This window comes from Rhinatrema bivittatum, chromosome 5 (genome assembly GCF_901001135.1).
Source record: "Rhinatrema bivittatum chromosome 5, aRhiBiv1.1, whole genome shotgun sequence".
Classification (NCBI taxonomy): Eukaryota; Metazoa; Chordata; class Amphibia; order Gymnophiona; family Rhinatrematidae; genus Rhinatrema; species Rhinatrema bivittatum.
The window spans coordinates 311945926-311967104 of NC_042619.1; the positions used below are offsets into that span (position 1 = coordinate 311945926).

At 47.9% G+C, this 21179-nt stretch overlaps 1 protein-coding gene across 2 annotated transcripts in view; it reads left to right on the forward strand.

Moving 5' to 3' along the window:
- SEMA4C (semaphorin 4C) overlaps window positions 1-21179 on the forward strand; it is a 76662-nt gene that overhangs the window by 25298 nt on the left and 30185 nt on the right. For both annotated transcript variants that reach the window (XM_029604318.1, XM_029604320.1), the window contains exon 2: window positions 10564-10778. In XM_029604318.1, coding sequence (XP_029460178.1) covers window positions 10664-10778 — 115 coding nt within the window. In that variant the 5' untranslated portion in view covers window positions 10564-10663. The remainder of the gene's footprint in view (window positions 1-10563; window positions 10779-21179) is intronic.

The window sequence follows — 21179 nt, forward strand, 5'->3', positions numbered from 1 at the left end:
CTCCCCGTTTCATGCAGAAAATACGAGGAGAGAGGAGGAACGTTCCACCCATCGGGCACGCTTTAAACACGGTCCCTCTAAGCAAATGCTTACCAAGGTCCTTGCTGATTCCTCATTTGGTGTGGCCCTCTCTTTTCTCTTGAAAGCAAAGGGTGGGGGGTGGGGCATGCTTTTGCCAGGTAAGGTGTATGAGTGGGCAGTTTGCAGGTGGTTTTTCCTTTGTGGTGATCAGGGAAGGCATGGAAACATTTAAAAGTGCACACAGAAGCCAAGGAGTTTGTGGAATGGGTATTCTGCTGTCCCTGGAGAACAGCAGCTACAGGTAAGCAAGTCCTGCTCTCTCTCTCAGGACAGACAGGTTATTGCTTCCACACACATCTCTAAGTACAGCTTGCTTTCAAATAGAAGGGGGAAAGTACAGTAAAACATTGTTTTTGCTGGCATCAGGCCATTTTCTGCTTATCCTTTTTTTTTTTTTTTTTTTTCCTTTTTGGACGATGGTGTGAAATAATAGAATTGAGCCGGGGGCTTGGATATATAATTCACACACAGGTTATTTTAACCCCTTTTTGTGTGTCTTTTTTTTTTTTTTTCCCCTAGAAAGTACTCTGACTGGTGACCTCTTTTTTTTTTTCCCCAAATACTTTTTATTGGCATAAGATTATTACAGTGCAATAAACAATTTAGCATATGATAGTGCTTCTGGATCCAATTAAACCTTCTACATATTCAAATTTAACAACTTAATAAAATGTCTTGGGCTTTCTTTTTCTCCTTACCTTCTCACTAAACCTAATATTGCATTCATAAAACACTCATCCAGCAGTCTCTTGAGTCCCAGGTCCGTCTCGTTCATACTCACGGTGCCCCCTCCAGGGATGGGGAGATGCCTTCCTTCTGTGTACCTGAATGGAACTCACCTTCAGATACCAATGAAAAGACGTGAAGTGAATCAAAAGCAAAAACTACACATACAGTTATCTGCAGCAGCAGGATTCCCTAGGGTATATCTTTCTTCTTAAGGGGGAAACTTAAGAAAAGCGTTTTTGTGAATTACAGAGACCCGTGGGGACCTTTTTGTTATAGCAGAGATCCAAGAGAAGGGTCTGAGTTGTGAGCAGAGAGGGGGCCTTTAGGTTGAGATTCTATAATATGAGGGGTTTACAAGCTGCCACACAACTGTCATTTCCAAAGCAGGAGGGTTAAACCTCCTGTCTAAAATGAGAGAAAAATGTTGTTCTTCTCTTTTCCTTTCTTTTAGGCATAGTGCTGACTGTAAGAGAAGCCCTCTGAGTTCTGCTGATTTCATTTGACTCCAGTTTAGTAAGGCAGCTTCCTTGCTATTGACTTAGACACAGCAATAAATGTGACTGCTGCCTTCCAAAAGCAAAAATGACCTTGTCACTTGGTTAGAAACCTGAATCCATAGGCATATATATATATATCTGGCTGTGAGTAGCAAATGGTTTATTGATGGAGAAGAAGGGGCATTGTGAGTAGGGTTGGATTGAATAGCACAAGGGCGGAGTTGGGGTACCCTGGTTAGAGGTGTGACCTTCAGCTTCTGCTTCCTGAGGCAGCCACCTTACTGTGTTCATATCTTCTAAGTTTTTGGGATATGTTTGGTAGCTGGGCTTTGATTAAAAATGTGTTGACGGTCATGTGTTGGTGGTTTCCTTTGGTAGGTTGTAGTAGTACCAATGCTTTCAGAGCTCTCCTATACTGCACAGCTTCCTGCCAAAGTACCCACAGCCTAACGTTAAGCCACCCAGCGACTTGGAGAATAAACCAAAGGTGAGTTGGAGTATCCCTGTAGCTATGAAAGGACACCAGAGGCCTGCCTTGTCTACACTGCAAACTCTATAAATCTGCTTACATGAAAACATTACTGCAGTGCTGTCTTCACTGCTCTGTGGAGCTTCACTTGTACGTAAAGTGCAGAATGTTCTTTAATCTTGAATATCCCTTGGACAAGCTACTTATAAAAGAGTTGGGAAAACAGTCCACGTCCCTCTATTTGGATGGCATAATATAATGGTTAGTCTTAGATTTTAAGCCTTCTGGGGCAGGGACCTACTAACTGTACCTGTGTTTATAACTCACCTTCAGCTTTGAGGTGGAAAAGCACGTAATTAAATCCAAAATCCAATCCATAGAGCTTGGATAATAATTCAGCCCTTGGAGGGAGAGAGAAATCATTCCAATAATGTGCAGCTGTATATTGTAGAGTTTCAATTCTCTAAAACTGTTATGGAAAGGCTCAGGCTGAAAAGAACAAAGAGTTAAAAGGTGTGTATGTGGTGTGACACAAACAGTTACATCTCTTCTAGGCCGGCTGTGCAGAGGTCCTTTGCACACAGGACATGGAGGGTGACGTGACCTGCCCAAGGACACAAAGAGTATCACCGGAAGAAGTGGGATTTGAATCCTGGCTTCTCTGGCTCTAACCACTGTGCTGCCCCTCCAGGTGGAAAAGCTGCGTAATTTAGATCTTTTCATCATGTGGCAAGCATGTACGGGTTTTGGTTGTTAAATGTTATTTATAGTTTAGAATGAACCATTATAATGTTATTAAATTCAGTCTAGCAAGTTATACACAAAAATCTTAACCATCTGCACAGGGTTCAATAAGATTGTGTATTAATTTCTTCCTCCCCATGAGTATGTACGTTCTTATACAGTATTGTATCCGGCTGCCCCATCTACTAGGATACACTGAAGTGCAGGGTTAAAGATCTTGTTTGGGAGGGTGTTTGTGACAAGCTGGAAGTAATAAGGAGCTAGAGATAAGCATCCTTATTATAGGCCCTAGGGCTCTCCTAGCTCAGCTTTGGAGGCCGTATGGTTACAGATTTAAAGTGCCAGGTCCCCAGTTAGAAAGATGGAGGTTCTCTCTCTCTCTCGGTAATACGGACGCCCGGCTGAAGTATTTAGAGGCTACGTCCCTCCTAAGCAAGAAGCGCGCAGCTCTGTAGCTGCTTGGACTCACTCTTATACAAACTCTGCCGCCTACACCGCACTCGCTCACCGTGTCTGATGGCTTCTGCTCCAGCCACCTCATTATCCAGACCTGCTTTCTTTTTACACTGAAAACAAGATGCTTGTCGTTTTTTTTTTTTTTTTAATTCTTTCCCGTTCGTGATCTTGTCAATTTTGGGGTATTTTATTAGGGAGGCTCTGCAGTAATATTAGGGACTTCCGGTTCCTGTTAGGAGGAATGATGCAGAAGCCTTTAACAGCCTGCACTTGGAAGCTTATGAAACAATATTTTTGAGAAGAAAGAAGGGGGAAAGTGAAACCTAATAGAAACATTGATACCTATTTAGTATCAAAGGACATGATGGTAGCATTTTCCATTAAAGAAAAAAAAAAAACAAAAAAACAAATCTGAGGTGGAGCTGTCACGGGAGGAAGGCTCAGAGGAAACATGAGGAAGTGAACCTTTCCTGGGACACAGAGGGCGCTGAGAAGGGCACCTGGCCGGAGCGGGGACTGAAAGGGTCTTTGCTCCGAGTGGAGCGATGATAGCCCTTCCTCATTCCCTTGCCTTGGGATTACTGGGCGTTTGCTGTGTGGTGGTGGTGGTGGTGGTGCTGGTGCAGGGGGCCATGGTTGCTGATCCTGTGCTTCTGATGTGTAATGTGGGAGGCCAGTGAGATTCAGCGGCCCTACCTGTGGGATCTCTGACCCCCAGTATTGTTTCCTCATGAAGTAGTGAGTGAGGAGTGCGGCTTCTGCTGGGAGGAATTGTTACTGCTTATTCCCAACCTTTTCCGGAGTTCAGAAATCTGAGTTTCGGGACTGCTCAGCTGAGCTTTCAGTTTTGTTCCTAGGGGGCTTGTGAAGCTCGTGCAGGGGGTAGAGAGACAGGTGTGTGAGAACAGGAGGAGGAGGATTTATTTTGATCATTTTTTTTATTTCTAGGCAGCCTTTTCCAGTTTTAACTCCACGCAGTTTGCAGCACTTTTCAGGAGCGACAAAAGCCTCGAAGGGCTTATGATCTACTGTGGCTATCTGAGAGGACGGGGGCTAAAGTGACTGAGGCAGCGTCACAGGGAATGTCGGTGCCCCTGGGTCACAGCCCATAGCTCTCACCACTAGGTACACCTTCCCTGTTTATTTGTTTAGCCACGTAGTTCCTCCTCCTCCTCTCCTTTTTCGGCAAGCTCAGTCGGAACCAGTGCTGAGCTTTCATTTCCAATTGCCTGGGGATTTCCCCCCCTGTTTTTAACAGAAGCCTTCTTCCCACGATTCTTACTGGGGGCTCATTCCAGCCTCCGTCCGTGAGGCCAGGAACCAGGCGCCAGGGCTCCTTCCACTGCTCTGCATCAAGGGCTGTAAATCCCCCTCACCAGCTACCTCCTTCCTTCTCTTCCCTCCTGGCAGAATTCTGCAACGCTGCAGCACAGTTTTTTGGTGCAGAATTCTCACATTTTGCTCGTAGAGCCGAAGGAAGGGGACGGCATCATCGGTGCTGGCCGGGGAGGCGGGAGGCAGGCAGGAGGTATCGCTGGCTCCACCCAGCAGAAAGGTAGATGGGATAAGGTGAGGGGGGGGGGGAGGGATGATATGATGATCTCTGGTGCGGCATCGGCGTGGGTGGCCCCAGGTGCGAAGTGAGCCATGGCGCAGCCCGGCAGGTGGCATCCGCTTTGGCCACACAGGCATCAGGCAGACCAGGTCAGTGTTTGTCCCTCCTGCCTGGAGGGAGGGAGGTAGTGACTGCGGCTCAGAAAGGAGGCAGTAGGTTTGACAATGATGGTGTCAGACCCATAGGGAGAGGGGGAGGAGCAGCAAGTCAGGCATGGCAGAGACAGGTCAGGGAGCCGGTAAGAGCATGGGAGGGATAGGGCACTAGTAAAATCATGGAGGGAGTGTATGAAAAGCAAGTAAGTGCATGGAGAACATTGGGCCTAGAATGAGGTCAGGCCTGGGGGGGGGGGGGGGGAGAGAGAAAAGGCCGTGGACTCGAGAGAGTGAAGGGGTTAGGCCGGGAAGTAGAGTGGATGGGGGCTCAGGCCAGAGGAGTAGGGCGAGTCTTATGATCCAATCTCGTTCCTAGTTGAAGTCTACACCGAGAGATTTAAAATTCTGCATCTTTGAGTACTGCTTTCTGCATTAAATTGGAAATGGATTAATAAAGACTGTGCTTTACTTTGCAGAATGTTTTAGTTTTGTGCGGAGAGTTTCCCCCAGCAGTAAGACACGCAGACACATTTTACTTGCGTCTTATTACATCTGGCTCTCAGGCAGCAGGGAGAGCGGAGTAGCTGCTTTTTCTTTCGAATCGGTTCATTTTAGCTCTTAATTTCCCCTCCCAGCAGAGGTTAAATGTTGTGGGGAAGGGATGCAAGAGAAGAGGAGAAACAGCTGCTGCCTAAGGATGCTTCGGCTTCTTGACTCCATCCAGGCCAAGCCAGAGGCACTGCCAGCTGGTGAGGGAGCCCGTGGCCCCTCCGGGCCCCTGGTGCAGTGTGGACGGTCCCAGGAGCGCTGACTGTGGGAAAGGGCTTGCAGTTTTATTCCAGTAAACACTGAGTTGCTCTGGGTACTGCCGACGAGAGCTGGATGATGCTTTGATTAACCTTAACCCAAAAATGTGGTTTATTTTGTTTAAACTTTTAAACAAAGCATGTGGGATTTAAAGTGGCTAATTATAACCCTGATTGGGTATTCCTTAGGGGGCACAGATGTTAGCAGCTGCACTTTGTCTGCTTTGATTTAGTTGGGCATTTCCAAAGCTGTATTATCAGTAAAGCACTGACTTAGGCACAGGGGTTGGAGCAGTGAGCTGAGAACCGGGGAAATCAGCAGTCAAATCCCCACTTCTTTCTGATGCTACTTGTGGCCTTGGTCAAGGCCCTTCATTGGCTGAGGTACACAGCTCACATGATAAGCTTTCTGGAGCAGGGAACCACCTACAGTACCTGATACCTGCCTTTCGTAAGATGTTTTAAATCTGAACCGAAAAAGTGATGCGAGGATGCTGCCAGCTTGACAGCGAGAAGCCAGGGAGAGAATGGGGCAGAGGTGTGAGCCTCTGTGCCTGCTGTCCCCAGGCTACGCTGGAACTGGATTTTAGTCTCCCTGGATCCTGGGTTACCTTTAGGGAAAGGGAGGCCTTTGGGAGGAAAGGTAAAAAGTGAGGTGGGGAGGGTAAGGCGCTTTCGTCTAGTCCCTGTTTGTACACAGACTCGACCCCTGGGGTTTTAGGGATAGTGCTCACTCACTTGGGCGAGCTGGGAGAGGAGGAAGAGAGGGCTCTGCCCAGCACATGATGGGAGCTCCCTCCCGTGCCAGCCTGCGGTGTTCTGTGGGGTGGGATTTGAAGAAGCTGTTAACAGAGAGATCCTTCAGCTCCTGGAGCTCATTTGCCGGGCACATCCTCTTGGTCCTTGTTTTTTTGCGAGGGGGGAGGGGTGGAGGGGTCTCCGCTCTCCTGGTGTTGGCTGCAGAGGATGGGAAACCAGCTGGAGAGGGGAGGGGGAGGGCATAGGTCAAGGATACAGGAACATTGAGTTCTCAAACTTACAAGAAGATATTTAACCGAGTGATAAAAGGGTGCAACCATTGCATGCAGAGCCTATGCAGATCATTTCTTTTGCATCTCCAGATATTTTAGGGGTTGGTTTTTTTTTTTGTTTTGTTTTTAAGTTTGAGTAAGGAATACACATTTTGATACAAACAAGCTAAACATGAATGAGGGGAAGACATTTTGGCTGCTGTAACTGGTTCACTCTAATGGGGGGGAGAGACCTGCAACTGAGAAAACAGAGCCTGGTGTTCTGGACCCAGCTGCGGAGCTTCCTCGCCCTGTGACAGGAGTTAGACGAATGTAATATGTTTGTAGAACTTGCCGGAAGGTGTGATGCACGTACAATTCTGGGGCCACTGGCACAGCTGACAGTGTAGTTGACAGGACCCCACGTTCCTCATCAGGAGAGAGGAGGGGGCATTGTAAATGATAGCTGTCTTACGGTTACTAACCAGTTTAAATGACTGTGACTAAAATTGTACACATTTAAAAAAAAAGGTATACACATATCGGGAAAGAGAAAAGAATAAACGAACAAAAGCCTCTCTCAACTTCCGGAAGCCATAATCCTTGACACTGGCCACGTTTCAGCATAGCAGTGCCTGCCTCAGGGGGGGTCAACGAATTCAGAAACCTTTGCCATTCAATGGTGTTTTTCCTGTACTTGCTTCCCCCGTCCTGGTTAAATGACCCCAGACTGCCTAGTGCAGCCTTTCTCAAGCGTTTTACTGTGCGGGATCCCTTGGAATAATATTTGGGTCTCATGGTACGTTAGCATGATCTGTAACTCTTAGATAGAATAATCCACTAATAATTGTCACTGCTCTTTTGAGAAGGGAATATTTTTCTGTGGATCAGTTTATTTTGGCCTCTTATCCTCCTCTTTTGTTTAGTTCACCCTCCATAAAGTTTAAAAACTCTTGATCTCTTTTAGAGGCCTATATATACATAAAAAGTGTTTTATTTTTTGAAACTAAAAATAAAGACTGAAATTGCCTTCCTTAACATGAAACCTGTGCTTGTTTGCTACCACACCAATACTTACTTCAGCGTTGGATTTGAGATAAAGTGCACCCCGTTTCCATCTTCAGCTGAAGTGAGACGACTTCTGTCCTTACTCTTCATGCTTGTTTAAACCAGCAAAAGCTTGCTCCCACTTGTAAGAAGCGGAAAACTATAGCAAAATGTTCATTGCTTTCCTGTGAATGGCAGGATGGCGCTTGGTTAAGTCACGTAGGAATTCTCTCTAAAATTTTCAGAAAGTTTTTAAAAAGTAATAGCCAGCAGGGCTGGCACGGTGTGAACAGTGCACATGCACAGGATAGCGCCAGGGGTTGGGGTCGCGCAGTGAGCAGCTAAGCCCGTGGAGTCGGCAGTGGCGCGGATTCCAGCTTGTCTTTACCACCCACCTTGGCCGGCAGGAGGAAAGGGCGGCGCTGAGCAGTATCTCCTTTCTGTGTGTTGGGGGCCAGTCAGTCAGTGTGAGCTGCAAGATCCACGGGATTCACATGGCTCATGCTGCAAAGAGGGACCCAGGAGGAGAGGATCGCGAGGGAATGGGAAGGGCAGAGAGATGAGAAGAAGGCATCACAACTTTCTTTGGAGTGGATGAGAATGTGGGGAGAGCTTTCCAGGGGTGAGTGGGGGGTTCAGGGAGCTTATGTGTGTGTGGGGGGAGAGATCTAGGGAGAGCCTTTTAATGGTGGGAGGGGTATGTGAGGAGATCCTGGTGGGGATGAAGGTTGGGGGGAGAGCTTTCTGGAAACTGAGGAAAAGGAAGATCAAACCTGGTGTGGAGGGCAGAGAGGCAATGGGCAGGAGAGAGGACCCATGAGTTTTTGTGGGGTAGAGTGAAAGGACTGGGAATGAGGGTGAGAAAGAAAGGACCCTGGATTTAGTGGATGAAAGATCCAGGTGAATGAGGAGGAATGGAAGCAGGAGTATAGGAGAAAGAGGACTAAGGAGAAATGGGAAAAGACGAGGAGGAAGAAGAGAAGCAGGAGAAGATAAAACAGAAGGAAGAGAGTAAAAATATTAAAGTATCCATTCTGAAGAAAAGAGACAAAGAAAGGAGAACGGAAACAGAAAAGAAAAAAGGACACCAGAGAAGGGAAAAAAGCAGAGGGATGATGAGACTGAGCCAGAAAATCAAGCCGGACCCACCAGATTGGAAACCATTTGATGATCTGGTTCAGAATATTTCCACATCAGTGTAAAATGTCCTGGATATGTCTCCCATGCATAATGTGCATGTTAACAGCTGGATTTTGTTGGCTGACTTGACTTTTTCTGGTGCATAACGAGCTCTCATACGAAGAGCATATCCACCAGCCCTGAGGCTTTTTGTATTGGGTGCAAAATATTTAGTGGCATCGACATTTTCAAGATTTTTCTTCGTTTACATTTTGCGTAGATTACCGGTACTACCGTTTTCCATGGGAACAGTCGCTTCCCCCCCTCCCCCTAACTTGCGGGCTACTGGCACTACAGGGAACAAATGACCCCAGTTTGTCCACCAGATATCTGGTGCTCCACCTCACCTCATGCCACCCTCATATCATTGTTGGAGGTGGGGAAGAAGCCCATGAAGGGCCATGGGGACAGCGCAATAACGGTTTGCACAGGGCAGCGAAAAAGAGAGAGCACCGTCAGGCCGATGCAATACCGTGAGCTGGCTGCAGTGCGAGGCTCAACACGTGATTGGACGCGCGTCCGTAACCCCCCCCCCCCATGCATAATGGAGGTCGGTGTGTCCAAAACGCATGTCCAGCCGAGCACGTAGCTAATAGCCCTCATCACATGGAAATTCAATCATGAGCGCCTGTTGAACGCGGGCCAATATTGCATTGGCCTACATCTGTATAGCTAGTAACTGGTCCATGTACGAATAGAGGCCTAGAATGGACGAATCAGAGTACAGCTTCCAGATCATGTGACTTACAAAACCATTGAGGGACCTGTGCAATACAGGTTTTCTTTCATTTTATCTCTGTGGGGAAAAATGTGGTATACATAGGTCCATAGTTGGTGAACATTAGATTGCTGCATAATGCAGCCATCCTAGACGAGAATTTTTTTGTTAATACGATTTATAGACATGAGAAGACAGGATGCTTAAATTGATATTTATTTTATTTATTTATTTATTTGCTTTTATATACCAACATTCGTGGGTACATCATGCCGGTTTTCAATATAACTGAAGGAGAAAATTACAAAAAACCAGGGTGGGGGGAGAGGGAGTTGATAGGAAGAGAGAAGGGGCGAGAGAAGAGAGGGAAAAACAGGAAGAGGAGAAAAGGAACACTACCTGATGGAAAAACAACAGAAGAACATAATAAGTAGCATTGCAAATTATACACTCAGTAAGGGACTGTGTATAACCTTATATCTTAACTGTCAATCTGTGCACAGGTTAGGCGCACATTTATTTCCTGGCAGTTTCCTCTTGTCTCTTACTGGGGCTCTCTCCCCATCGCTAAGGAACTGTGAACGCTGCTGCCACTGCACCCCCAGCTCTGGCTGGTCCAGAGAGCAGACCCCTGGCCTGGGACTGAAACCCAGCTCCTCCTCACGAGTTACCAGGCAGGCCCAAGTCTTAATGGGTTTTTCTTACTTTTTGTTGGTTTTTTCATTAAAAACTTGTTTTAGGGTATAGGATTAAAGTACTTGAAATCCTTTTAATGTGCTGGTAATGATTTATATGTAATCCATCATACTACAATAACCTTGGTTTTTGGAATCTACTCCTTTTTTTTTTTTTTTTTTAAATCAGAACCTTTTTTTGGGATGGGGGATAAATTGTTTGCTTTGTAAGCTCTGAAGGCTTCTCTTTTGCTCAGGTACTGCTTTTGCGTGGACAGTCTCTGGTCAGAGCAGATGATCACCCTTCAGTCTCTCTGGCATGGTCCCCCTTGGAAGCTCAGGCTTTCGTTTCCTGTGTCTGTCCTTGCTGACGCTCCTCTTCCATTATTTATCCCCTCCCGATCGTGTAACCGTGAGCTCTCTCTCCCTTTTTCTTTCTTCAGTAACGGGGCACGACTGGAGCCGACTGCAGGCAGAGATCGGAGGTGAGCTGTTGGAGGCACTTGGGATAATCCGTGGAAGGGGGAGGCGGAGAATCCTGCCATGCTGGGCCCTGAGGTGCTGGCTGCCGGCTTGTGGGCAGTGATGGCGCTGCTGAGCACGTGGACTAAAGCGATGGAGTGGAACTCTGTCGCCAGGAAGACTGTTCACTATAAACGTGAGTACGAGATTTCTTCCTAGAAACACTCCTCCTGCTTGACTGCAGACCCCGACATGTTCACGCTGCGCCCGGCAAGCCTGCGTGACTGTACACCAACGCATGTTCCAGCTCCTCCCGGTACACCTTTTGTACAAAGCCCCACACCTGCACGTCTGCGCACCCCCCACGTTCCCTGTCATTTTCCCCAGATTGTCTGTCTGTTTTGGCTGAGGAAGAGAGAATTCAGAGGCCAGCCCTGTGTTTAATCCTGTGTGCCTGCTCCTTGCTGTAGTCTGTCTCCGCCTTCTGTGTGAGGGAGGCTGTGAGAGCTTGAGTTGCTTCCAGGATAGGTATAGGGATTGTCGGCTTGAAAGATACCTTGGCTCTTTACCTCTTTGTTGTAGCCTTGCTCCTGCAGTGTTTTCTGCTCCGGCTGCACGCTGGATACCTGTACGGTGCTGGCAGTGTGGAGTGGCATGCTGGTCACTCTGGTGGGAGGCAGAACAGCCATTTACAGAAATGGTATCTCTTAGCCATGTCTCCTGCCACCCCCTTTCCCCTCCGACTGGTTCAGAGTTGCCCTCTGCCGTAATTTTGGTCGTGGCACCAGGCGATGGTGACTGTGTTCCTTCCTTTTATAGAAGCATGTGAGACTTGCACACAGCTCTCCCTGGAAAGCTGCAGCACCCAAGGTGACGTAAGATGTTTGTGCCAAGCCTGGCACAGATGATCTCACCCGCGATTATCGCCCCCAGTGACATCCTGTGTCGTTCCCGTCATCCGGCTCCAGGGGCTGTCCTGGGGAGATAGACTGTGAGACTTGCCTTCCATCCCCACTGGACAGATGCCTATTATAGGCTCTGACGTGATGTATTCATTATCGTGTCTACCTTTCTTTCACCCTGGTGATTTAATTCCAGGAGTGTCCATTCATCTTATCTGCTGGTTAGAAACTTTACTAGCATTGCAGAAATCACAAGCCCAGTCTGATCTTAGCCTCTTTGTTCATGCACGCAGGATTTGGGAGGCAGAGTTGCCAGCAATACCCCCCCCCCCCCTAGTATATCCACAATGCACACAGCACGGACAGCTGCAGTGTGATTTTAGGAGAAGAGACGGCAGCAGCCGGAGGCTCCTATGCTAGAAATACAGCACAAATGGCTACAGGAATAATAAATATAAGTATTAATGGGTGCGTTTGGACCATGGCAGGCTTTTGTTTCATTATATTATGCTGCAGAGCTACTTATTCATAGGAATTTCCCAAAATAAAATGTGCTGGCCCCCCCCCCCCCTTGCAGCATGTTCAGTGCTTCAAAATGTTCTTTCCTCTTTCTTGGCTCCATTTCTCTGGGCTGCTCTCTGTTCTACATTTCACTTTGTTGTTTGGAAAATGACACCCTCTGCCCTTGCTCTCGCTGGCATCTGCACTTCTGCGCGCACACAGCTCCTGCCCTGCTTTCCCAGCAGTTGTGGTCTTAATCTAGGAAAGCAGCTGTTTTGGGGGGGAGGGAGAGGGCATTTTTCCTCCCCCTGTCCCCTCATATTTTCTGCCCTGTGGTCTGCTGCCTTCTAATCCTTGAGATGGCCGTGACCTCCCAGCTTTCCCGCTGCTCTCCAAGCCGATGCCTTTTAAGAAGAGCTCCGGGTTTTCGGCTGGCACAGCTGGGATGGAGGTGCCCCCCCCCCCCCCCAGCAGAAGTTGCTCACACCCGTCCTTCAGAGCGTAGCTGTTGGGCAGGAGAGGGTGCCCTAATTACAGATGCCAGGTATTACCTTTGTGCCAAGGGGACACAGTCTGCTTGACTGCCCCCCCCCCCCCCCCCCCCCCGGTGCCACCCATGCCATTTCTGCAGCGTGGTGAGGAATTAGTGAAGATAAGCAGATAAGCACACTAGGATGAAGCAAAGTGCCAAGCGGTGGGTTGCTGACTCTGGCACGGGGGGGGGGGGGGGGTATGGCAGCTAAGAGTGGCCCTCCCTCCTGCTTTGTGTAACCTCCTTGCGCTCACCTCCGACCCCCAGGCACTCACTCAACCCTGTTTGTCTTCATCTCCCTCCTAACCTCTGGCAGAGGGAAAGAAAGAAATCTATAGCTGCCGGAGTTAAGTGTTTTCCTGCTCCATCCATCAGCGCTCTGCTCCTCCCAGGGCTTTGGTGCTCCTTGCCCTCGATCTGCTGTGTTTCTAACCTGATGCAAGGCCAGCTCTGGATCCGGAGCCCTGACGGGCTGCCAAGCCTTCTTGCATTAAGCACCACCGCCTTCCTCCCACCCCCAACTCGCCCTGCACTGAGCACTTTGGTAAGTTTTCGTACTTTCCAGGTGAATCCTGTGGCGACGAATGGTGGGGGGGGGGAGAGTGCCCCCACCTCTACTGTTCATATGATGATATAAAATGTCGCCCTGTGGCCGGCAGCGTGGAAGACCAGAGATCTCTAGAACAGAGGGGCCTCTGACCTCGTTTCTGCCGCAGATGTGCTTTGTGCGATTTGGACCTGTTGCCGTATTGGCTTGCGCCTGTAGTTGTGTTGTCCAGTTTTAGGGGCTTTGGATTTTGGCTAAAGCGAAGCCGAGGGGGCTCTGGCTGCAGAGGCTTGGCCTTCGATTGCCCCCACCCCAGGAGCGGGAGCCGTGGGTGCTCGGGCTGTGGAGGATGGGCTGTTGGAGCAGGCGATCCCTCCCTCCCCCTCTCCTGCTACGTCAGCACATTCTGCTAAATCCCGGCAAAGCCACTGATTACAGCCTCCGCCTTCAAACCCTTTTATTTCTCCACAGCTCCAATACCAGCTTTTTCTGCTGAATTTTTAGATTTTTTTTTTTTAAATGCATGTCAGCAGAAAGCCTGCCTTTGTCTCTTCTTCCCTCTCATCTCCCCCCTTCTTTCCCTCTCTTCCTACGTGCCAGGCTGCACTGCATGCCCGATGCAAGACTCTCTGCTGCCAAGCGTTCACGCCTCGCACCCTTGACAAAAAAAACCCTACCCCTGACCGATGCAAAACTTTGGAGCAGGTTTGGGTTCTTGGAAACCTGGGCTTAAATAAAAATGCCCCAAAGTTCTCGGTTTTCTGTAGAATATTTTGAGTGCTGCAAAGTGCTTCTGCTGAACCTCAAGGGTTATTCCACAGAAGAATGGAAACGGCGGCTGAACTGTGAAGAACCCCCCCCCCCCCCTGCTCCTCACATTTCCCCTGCCCTCCCAATGCCTGGAGGGGCCCGGGCCAGGGAGGAGCTGTAAGAGCCTTTCTATATCTCTATCCAAAACGACACTGTTTTCCTTAGCAAAGCCAGGAGGAGTGGGGAGAGGCGAAGGGATCCATTTCATTGCCTACAGTAATGAGAGTGGGGGAGGGGAGGGATATGTCATCTTTGGGTGTAGGGGTAGCTTTCCTGCTTTGCTTATTGAGTGTATGGCAGGGAACACTTTTTTTTTTTTTTTTTTGCCACCCTGTTTGTTTTAGCAGAGAGGTATCATTTCTGCAGAGAGATTTTGTGCAGGGAGAGAAAGGGATTACAGGGAGGGGAGAGGGGACTGTATACACGGAAGTGTAGGGGATGGGGGACTGCACCCATGAAGGAGCGGAAGCAGTGACTTTCTGCTCATTAGTGTGTGTGTTGGTGGAGGAGGGATTATCTCTCTCCTTTTCTTGCACTCACCAGTGTGTGCATGAGGATGGGGAGGGGTGGGTGGAGAGAGCTGTCTGTGTGCCTGTGGGGGAGGGGAAGAGCCTCGGAGATTGATGGCTGAGGGGGGGAGTGTACACAGAGGGAGTCAGTGAGGGCTCTGGTCAGTGTTTACATGGCAGACATACTTTGAAAACTCCCAGCTGGAGCGCAGATTAAAGCAGCCAGATGTCTCTCACACGTGTCCCAGCACCCTTGGCTGCCAGCCTCGTAGTAACCTGAGCCACTGGAGAAGCTGCAGGGGCGTTTCAGTGCTTTTGAAATGTACAGAAAGAAAGGGGTTTTTATTCTTTCCTTGTTCTTTGTCAAATTCTGTGTCCCTCCTCTTCTCAGTGTGCACTTGAGAGCTGCCCAGTGGCCTCACTAATCTCTGGTCATTTAGTATTTTTAAGGCTGTGTGGCTGGGAGTAGAGCTATGTACTCCATATAGGAGGCCTGGGTTTGTGCTCCCAGATCCCCTGCAGGCTAGGAGAACTGCAGAGGCAGAGCTCATTGTAAATAACCGAGAAGACCAAATTGGCCTATCCAGTTTGCCCAGTTGTGATTCTTCTGTTTGGGTAGACGAGCATATACAATTCCCATCTGCAACCTAACACCAGATCCCTCTCCTTGCCACAGTTTTGCTTTTATCTGACCTTTCACCCCTTTACCCCCGACTGCCCCCACATGGATCCCAGGCATGCCCAAAATCTCTTAAATGCTTGTCTCCACCATCTTTTCTGGTCTTGTCCTCTTCTTATTAGCAGACTGTCATTGTGGCACTCATCAGAGGACCCCAGCGCTCCAGACAGGCCCAGATGTTGACACAGGCAATTTCCTCCGGTCCTAAATTTATACAGACACTGGAGCATCTCTGCCATGGTTGCCAGCATCTGGTCCCGTAGCCACTGGCCTCTCTCTTAACCAGCGCCACAGCCGTAACTTGAGCAAACGTAAGCAAGGTCCCGGAGCCAGCACACCCAAAAAGGGCCTGAGGCAGCTTTGTCCTCTCCTCTTGCGCTGCTTTCCTGTTACCAGGGAAACCTGTGTGAGGGACAAGGCCTTGCACTGACTCTTGCAGGCCTGAAGGAGGACAGCGGTTGCAGGCCCAGAGGAGAGGGGAAGATCTGGCCAGGGGCTCCCGCACCCTTGATGATTTCTTTAAGGTGTGGTTGGAGGGACTTACCCCCCTCTCCAATTCACCCTCCAGTGGAAGGGGGGTCTTCTCTTCTTTCCAGCCTGTCTGAATATTTTCTGGTGGGCGATTTCCCACCACTCCCGCTCCTCCCCACTTCTTCTAATGATGTGAGGGGAGCGAATCTTGTCACCCTACCTCCCCATCCCCACCACTAGTGCCTTTGGGTGCGCAAGATTCAAGTTTTGTCATGGACATAGTGTTATGGCTGTGTAATGGTGCAGCCACCAGGCCATGAACATTTCAGTAATATGCAATGGGATGTGTGCAGCTCTTACCAGAACACTAAAAAGATGAAGGAACCAGGGCCAGGAGAATGGGGCCAAAACGAGTGAAAATAAGACTAAAGAATATCTGTGAGGATGAAAGTGAGAGGGGACTCCCAGAGGGGTAGATAAAGAATCCCCCCCCCCCCCCCCCGGAGCAGGGCAGTCTATGATAAACAGGGCAGAGGTGTGGAAGTGCAAGCTCAGCTGTTCGTATTTCAGGTGAGATTCAGTAAAGAAGGCACCTATGCCCTGGAGCCTCACCTCAGCTCTCGAGTCCAGCTGGAGCAGGCAGGGAATTGGGGGTCTAAGTCCAGAAGCCTCAGCCAGGAGAAATACCCGGGCAAGGGTGTGTGCAGGCATAAAATGGGATCGGATTGGCAGAGGGGGTGTGCGAGAGAGGCGACCAGCCAGGGCACCAGCGCCACAGCAGCAGGAGCTCTCCCCAACCCGTATGTAGCTCTGCCATCTGAGGGGGGCCCCATCGCCCTGGATTGGTCCGGGGACTCCCCGCGCTTATCAGCGTGCCAGTGTGTATCCAGCACAGTACATTAGACCTTTTCCCCAATTCTATGGAAAAAGCTCAACAACTAAGTTGTAGGCGAGAATCTTTTCCTTGAGAAAGGAAGATTGTAGGTTACACTTGGACTCTCTTAGCACATTTGTGACCAGCTTTCAAGGGGTCTGGTTAATGCAGAGGATGTGTGTGTGTGTGAATCCTAGCTGGCATTACAGTGGCAGTGTAAGGTAAACGGGTGACGTGACAGGAGGGGGAGAGAGAGACAGCCCGGTGCGTCAGAGTAGTGAGAGGAATGATGGAGAAGCCAGCAGGAATGATATGTGGTAATGGATGCCGAAAACCCCTGTTCCCCATTAAATCTTTTTTGCTTTGAAGCTCGTGATGATCTTTTTCATTGTGAATGCCTTAAGGTTCCTGGATTGGGCAGACATTCCCTTTGGTGTCCTCATTAATAAAGTCATGGGTGCAGGAGTCTGGCCTGAACCCATGTTCTTCTACTGAGATAGTAACCTTGGTTTGGAACGATATCCAGATAGGAATAAAGGCAGTTCCTAGGTTTTCATTATGCTTGCTCACATTTAGGACAGTGGTCAGTAAATCGCCTGGTGGCTAGGTGCCCAGATACTTTTGGAAATTCGTTAAAGGTGCTCTCTTGTACTAGCATCTGTTATATCTGCAGTTGAACCCGAGTGCAGGAAAATCCACTTGTATTTTGGAAAATGTTAATGTTTTCTATCCCCCCGCCTCTTCAACACGCCCCAGGAAGCTCTGGGTTTTATGTAGCAAAAAATCCATGAATTTTTTTTTTGGCTGATCTCCAGGAGAAGCTTTTCACCCTGATGAAACCAGCTGGCTAGATCAGTTTGAAAATCTTACCTGGTTATGTATGTTTGTTTATTAAAACTTGACTACACACCTAAAGTCGCTGACATCTAGGCAAAGTTCAGTTAAACAGAAAGAAAATACAACAGTCTGGCCAGATATGACATGTTTCTGCTCCTTAAGAAAATCAAAAAACAAGGGGAAAAAATTACAGTGTTTAAAGACTCTACAAGAAATTACCTTAAATATATTGAAGACGGTGTCAGAAAAAGATTGTGTATTATAATTTACATCCACCGGCTCTGGCCACAGAGTGGGCCTCAAGCGGTATCAGCAGTATACACTTTTGTTTTCAATCATCTGCCGGTTGTTTTTAACCATTTTAACCTATTAAAATACTTTATTATAAATCTGGGTTATAGGCACTACCCTTAATCACTTCAATGCCCTACTAACCCCTTGTGGTGGGTGGTGATGGCCATCGAAACATGAGCTCATGTTGGGTTTTTGGTTCCTGTGAAGCTGTTAACGGCGTTTTTGTATAAGATGAGTGTATTTTTATTTTTATACAGTTTTTCTCTTTTTGTTTGCTTGTCTAGCATTGTTAGCATGCATATATAGTTAGTGGGGCATTGAAGTGATTAAGGGAAGTGCCTGAAACCCAGATTTATAATAAAGTATTTTAATAGGTTAAAAGGGTTTAAAAGAACCGGCTGTTCAGCTTGGAGAAGAGATGGCTGAGGGGGGATATGATAGAGGTCTTTAAGATCATGAGAGGTCTTGAACGAGTAGATGTGACTTGGTTATTTACACTTTTGAATAATAGAAGGACTAGGGGGCACTCCATGAAGTTAGCATGTGGCACATTTAAGACTAATCAGAGAAAATTCTTTTTCACTCAACGCACAATAAAGCTCTGGAATTTGTTGCCAGATGATGTGGTTAGTGCAGTTAGTGTAGCTGGGTTCAAAAAGGTTTGGATAAGTTCTTGGAGGAGAAGTTCATTAACTGCTATTAATCAAGTTAACTTAGGGAATAGTCACTGCTATTAATTGCATCAGTAGCATGGGATCTTCTTAGTGTTTGGGTAATTGCCAGGTTCTTGTGGCCTGGTTTGGCCTCTGTTGGAAACAGGATGCTGGGCTTGATGGACCCTTGGTCTGACCCAGCATGGCAATTTCTTATGTTCTAAGAACCGGCAGATGATTGAAAACAAAAGTGTATACTGCTGATACCGCTTGAGGCCCACTCTGTGGCCAGAGCCGGTGGATGTAAATTATAATACACAATCTTTTTCAGATGCTGTCTTCAATATATTTAAGGTAATTTTTTTGTAGAGTCTTTAAACTCTGTAATTTTCTCCCCTTGTTTGATTTTCTTGAGTTGATTAGTCAGGGGTATCTGTTTTTGTTTTGATGTAGTTTATAAGTTTCTGCTCCTTTCCACATTTCTCCCACCTCGCTATCACTCCCCAGCTGAGGCAGACCCCCCAGGCCGTTTCTGTGGCCTCTCCTACCCCTTCCTTCTTTGCCAGACAGCAGGCAGTCTTTGGCTGGCAGCACTGTTGGGACCTGGCCTCAGGCAGCCTGCTGAGAGCCCTTCTACGCTTTGATCCTTGGGTAACAGTGGCAAGCTGCAGGATGGGAGATGGGAGGTCAGCTAATTATTGCCAGATGTTCAGGCTGCGGCCCAGGCTTCTACTCTGGATTCCAGATGCTGTCGACCTGGCAGAAAGCAAATGTGTCTTTGACATGAACTCTGCTGGCTTCACGTGCATCTGCTGGATAATGGCATTCAAATCCATGTTAAGCCGTCTCCAGATAAGCCAGGCACATCCCACAAACATTAGTTCTGTCAGTGGATGGAGGAGGAGGATGATGATGATGATGATGATGCTTTTGCATATATGAAGCATATCTAGACATGGGGAGCCTTGGTTTAAACGTTCCCTGGAGTCAGGGGATGGGCTAGGTCTCCAAACCTGTCTTGGGGGATCCCCAGTCAGTCAGGTTTTTAGTATATGCACAGTGGATATGCATATGAGAGATTTTGCCTCCATTGTATGCAAATGTATCTTGTGCATAAAACATGACTGGCTAGGGGTGCATCAAGACAAGTTTAGGAAGTACTGGATTTCTGGTTCTGTCTGGATCCTTCTTTCTAGGAGCTGTATCTATCGGATATCTGTGTGGTAGCAGAAGTGATTGTTGGGACTTTGCCCCTACAGTGAGATGTTAAGGGACCTCCCTTAGTGGGTCACCAGAAGCTGATGGGTAATGGGCTTCCTCAGGTGCCAGGAATGCATGTTCAGGGTGGGTCAGACCAAGGTCCATCAAGCCCAGCATCCTGTCTCCGACAGTGGCCAATCCGGGTCACAAATACCTGCCAGATCTCAAACAGTTGATTTGTTTCACTCCCAGGGAGAAGCGCTGCCAGATCTACCTGGCTAATAACTGTTTATGGACTTTTCCTTCATGAACTTGTCCAATCCTCTCGTGAACCCCCACCATGTTAGTTGCCTTGACCACATCCTTCGGCAACAGAATCCAGAGCTTGATTGTGTGCAGAGCGAAGAAATCTTCCCTAGAATTTGTGATAAATCTGACAATTGCTAGTTTCATGGAGCGTCTCCTAGACCTAGTGTTGTTTGCAAAGGTAAATAACTGTTCTCTATTTACCCGTTCCACCCCATTCGCGATTTTATAAATGTTTTCATCTCTCTTCCGTTGTCTCTTCTCCAAGCTAAAGAGCCTTAATTTCTCTATGTAGCTTTTTTCCATAAGGGAGTTTGGTCATCCTTCTCTGAACCTTTTCTCTATCTGTTTATGTCTTTTTTGAGAGAGGGCAGCTAGAATGGCCCACAACAGTCAAGGTGCAGTCACACCATGGGTGTATAAATGGGCAGTATGATATTCTCAGTTTTGTTCCCTATTCCTTGCCAAATAGTTCCTAGCATGCTGTTTACCTTTTTTAACTGCTGCCACCACACACGGAGCCAGAGGTAGGACGCGTGTCTGCTGCTGATCCTCAGAGTCGGTGGTGACCAAATTCAGCTGCAGGGCAGGGAACTTGTTTTGAAAGAGGTGGCTACAGAGGTTTAGATTTTGGGAAATGTCGTAGGGCAGAAAGCTTCCATTTTGTGCTCATCTTGGCAAGTGACTCTCTTGCTTAAAATGCCCCTTTTTGTTCTGACATTTTTCTGCATCGCGTTCCAGCGGTGGCATGTTTCTGTGCATGTCAGGAATAGTCTTAACTGCTGGCATCTTCTTCTTGTAGTCAGGCTGTCATTTTGCAAAGTGTGTTTGGGGGAGGGGGAGCAATAATAGTGCCTTCTGCTGCTGGGGGAGGCTGCAGTCGCTGAAGCTGAAATTGGCTGTAAGTATGGTCTGGAAGCAAGAACTTTTCTGCTTTTTGCATTTTTTTTTTCCGGGAGAGGGGGTGGGTAGGGATGGCGTTTAATGGTCAGTTTTCCTAGCATGTAGACAGATTAATGAACAGGTTAATGTAAATCGGTTATTTACTCTCTCAGAAGGACCAGGGGGCACTCCATGAAGTTAGCAAGTCGCTCATTTAAAACAAATCAAAGAAAATTCTTTTTCTCTCAGCACATAGTTAAACTCTGGAATTCATTGCCAGGGGATGTTGTTTCAGCAGTTAGTATTACTAGGTTTAAAAAAGGTTTGGATAATTTCCTAGAGGATAAATCCATACACTGCTATTATGGTAATTAATAAGCAATAGTAGCTTGTGAGCTATCTAATGTTTGGGTACTTGCCAGGTACTTGTGATTTGGATTGGCCACTGTTGGAAACAGGATGCTGGGCTTGATGGACCCTTTGTCTGACCCAGTTTGGCATTTATGTTCTTATGGACTCAGGACCAGTGAGTTTATGCTCCCCTGCCAGCAGATGGAGATGGAGCAAGCTGACGTCATAGTATATATAGCCCTGCCGTGA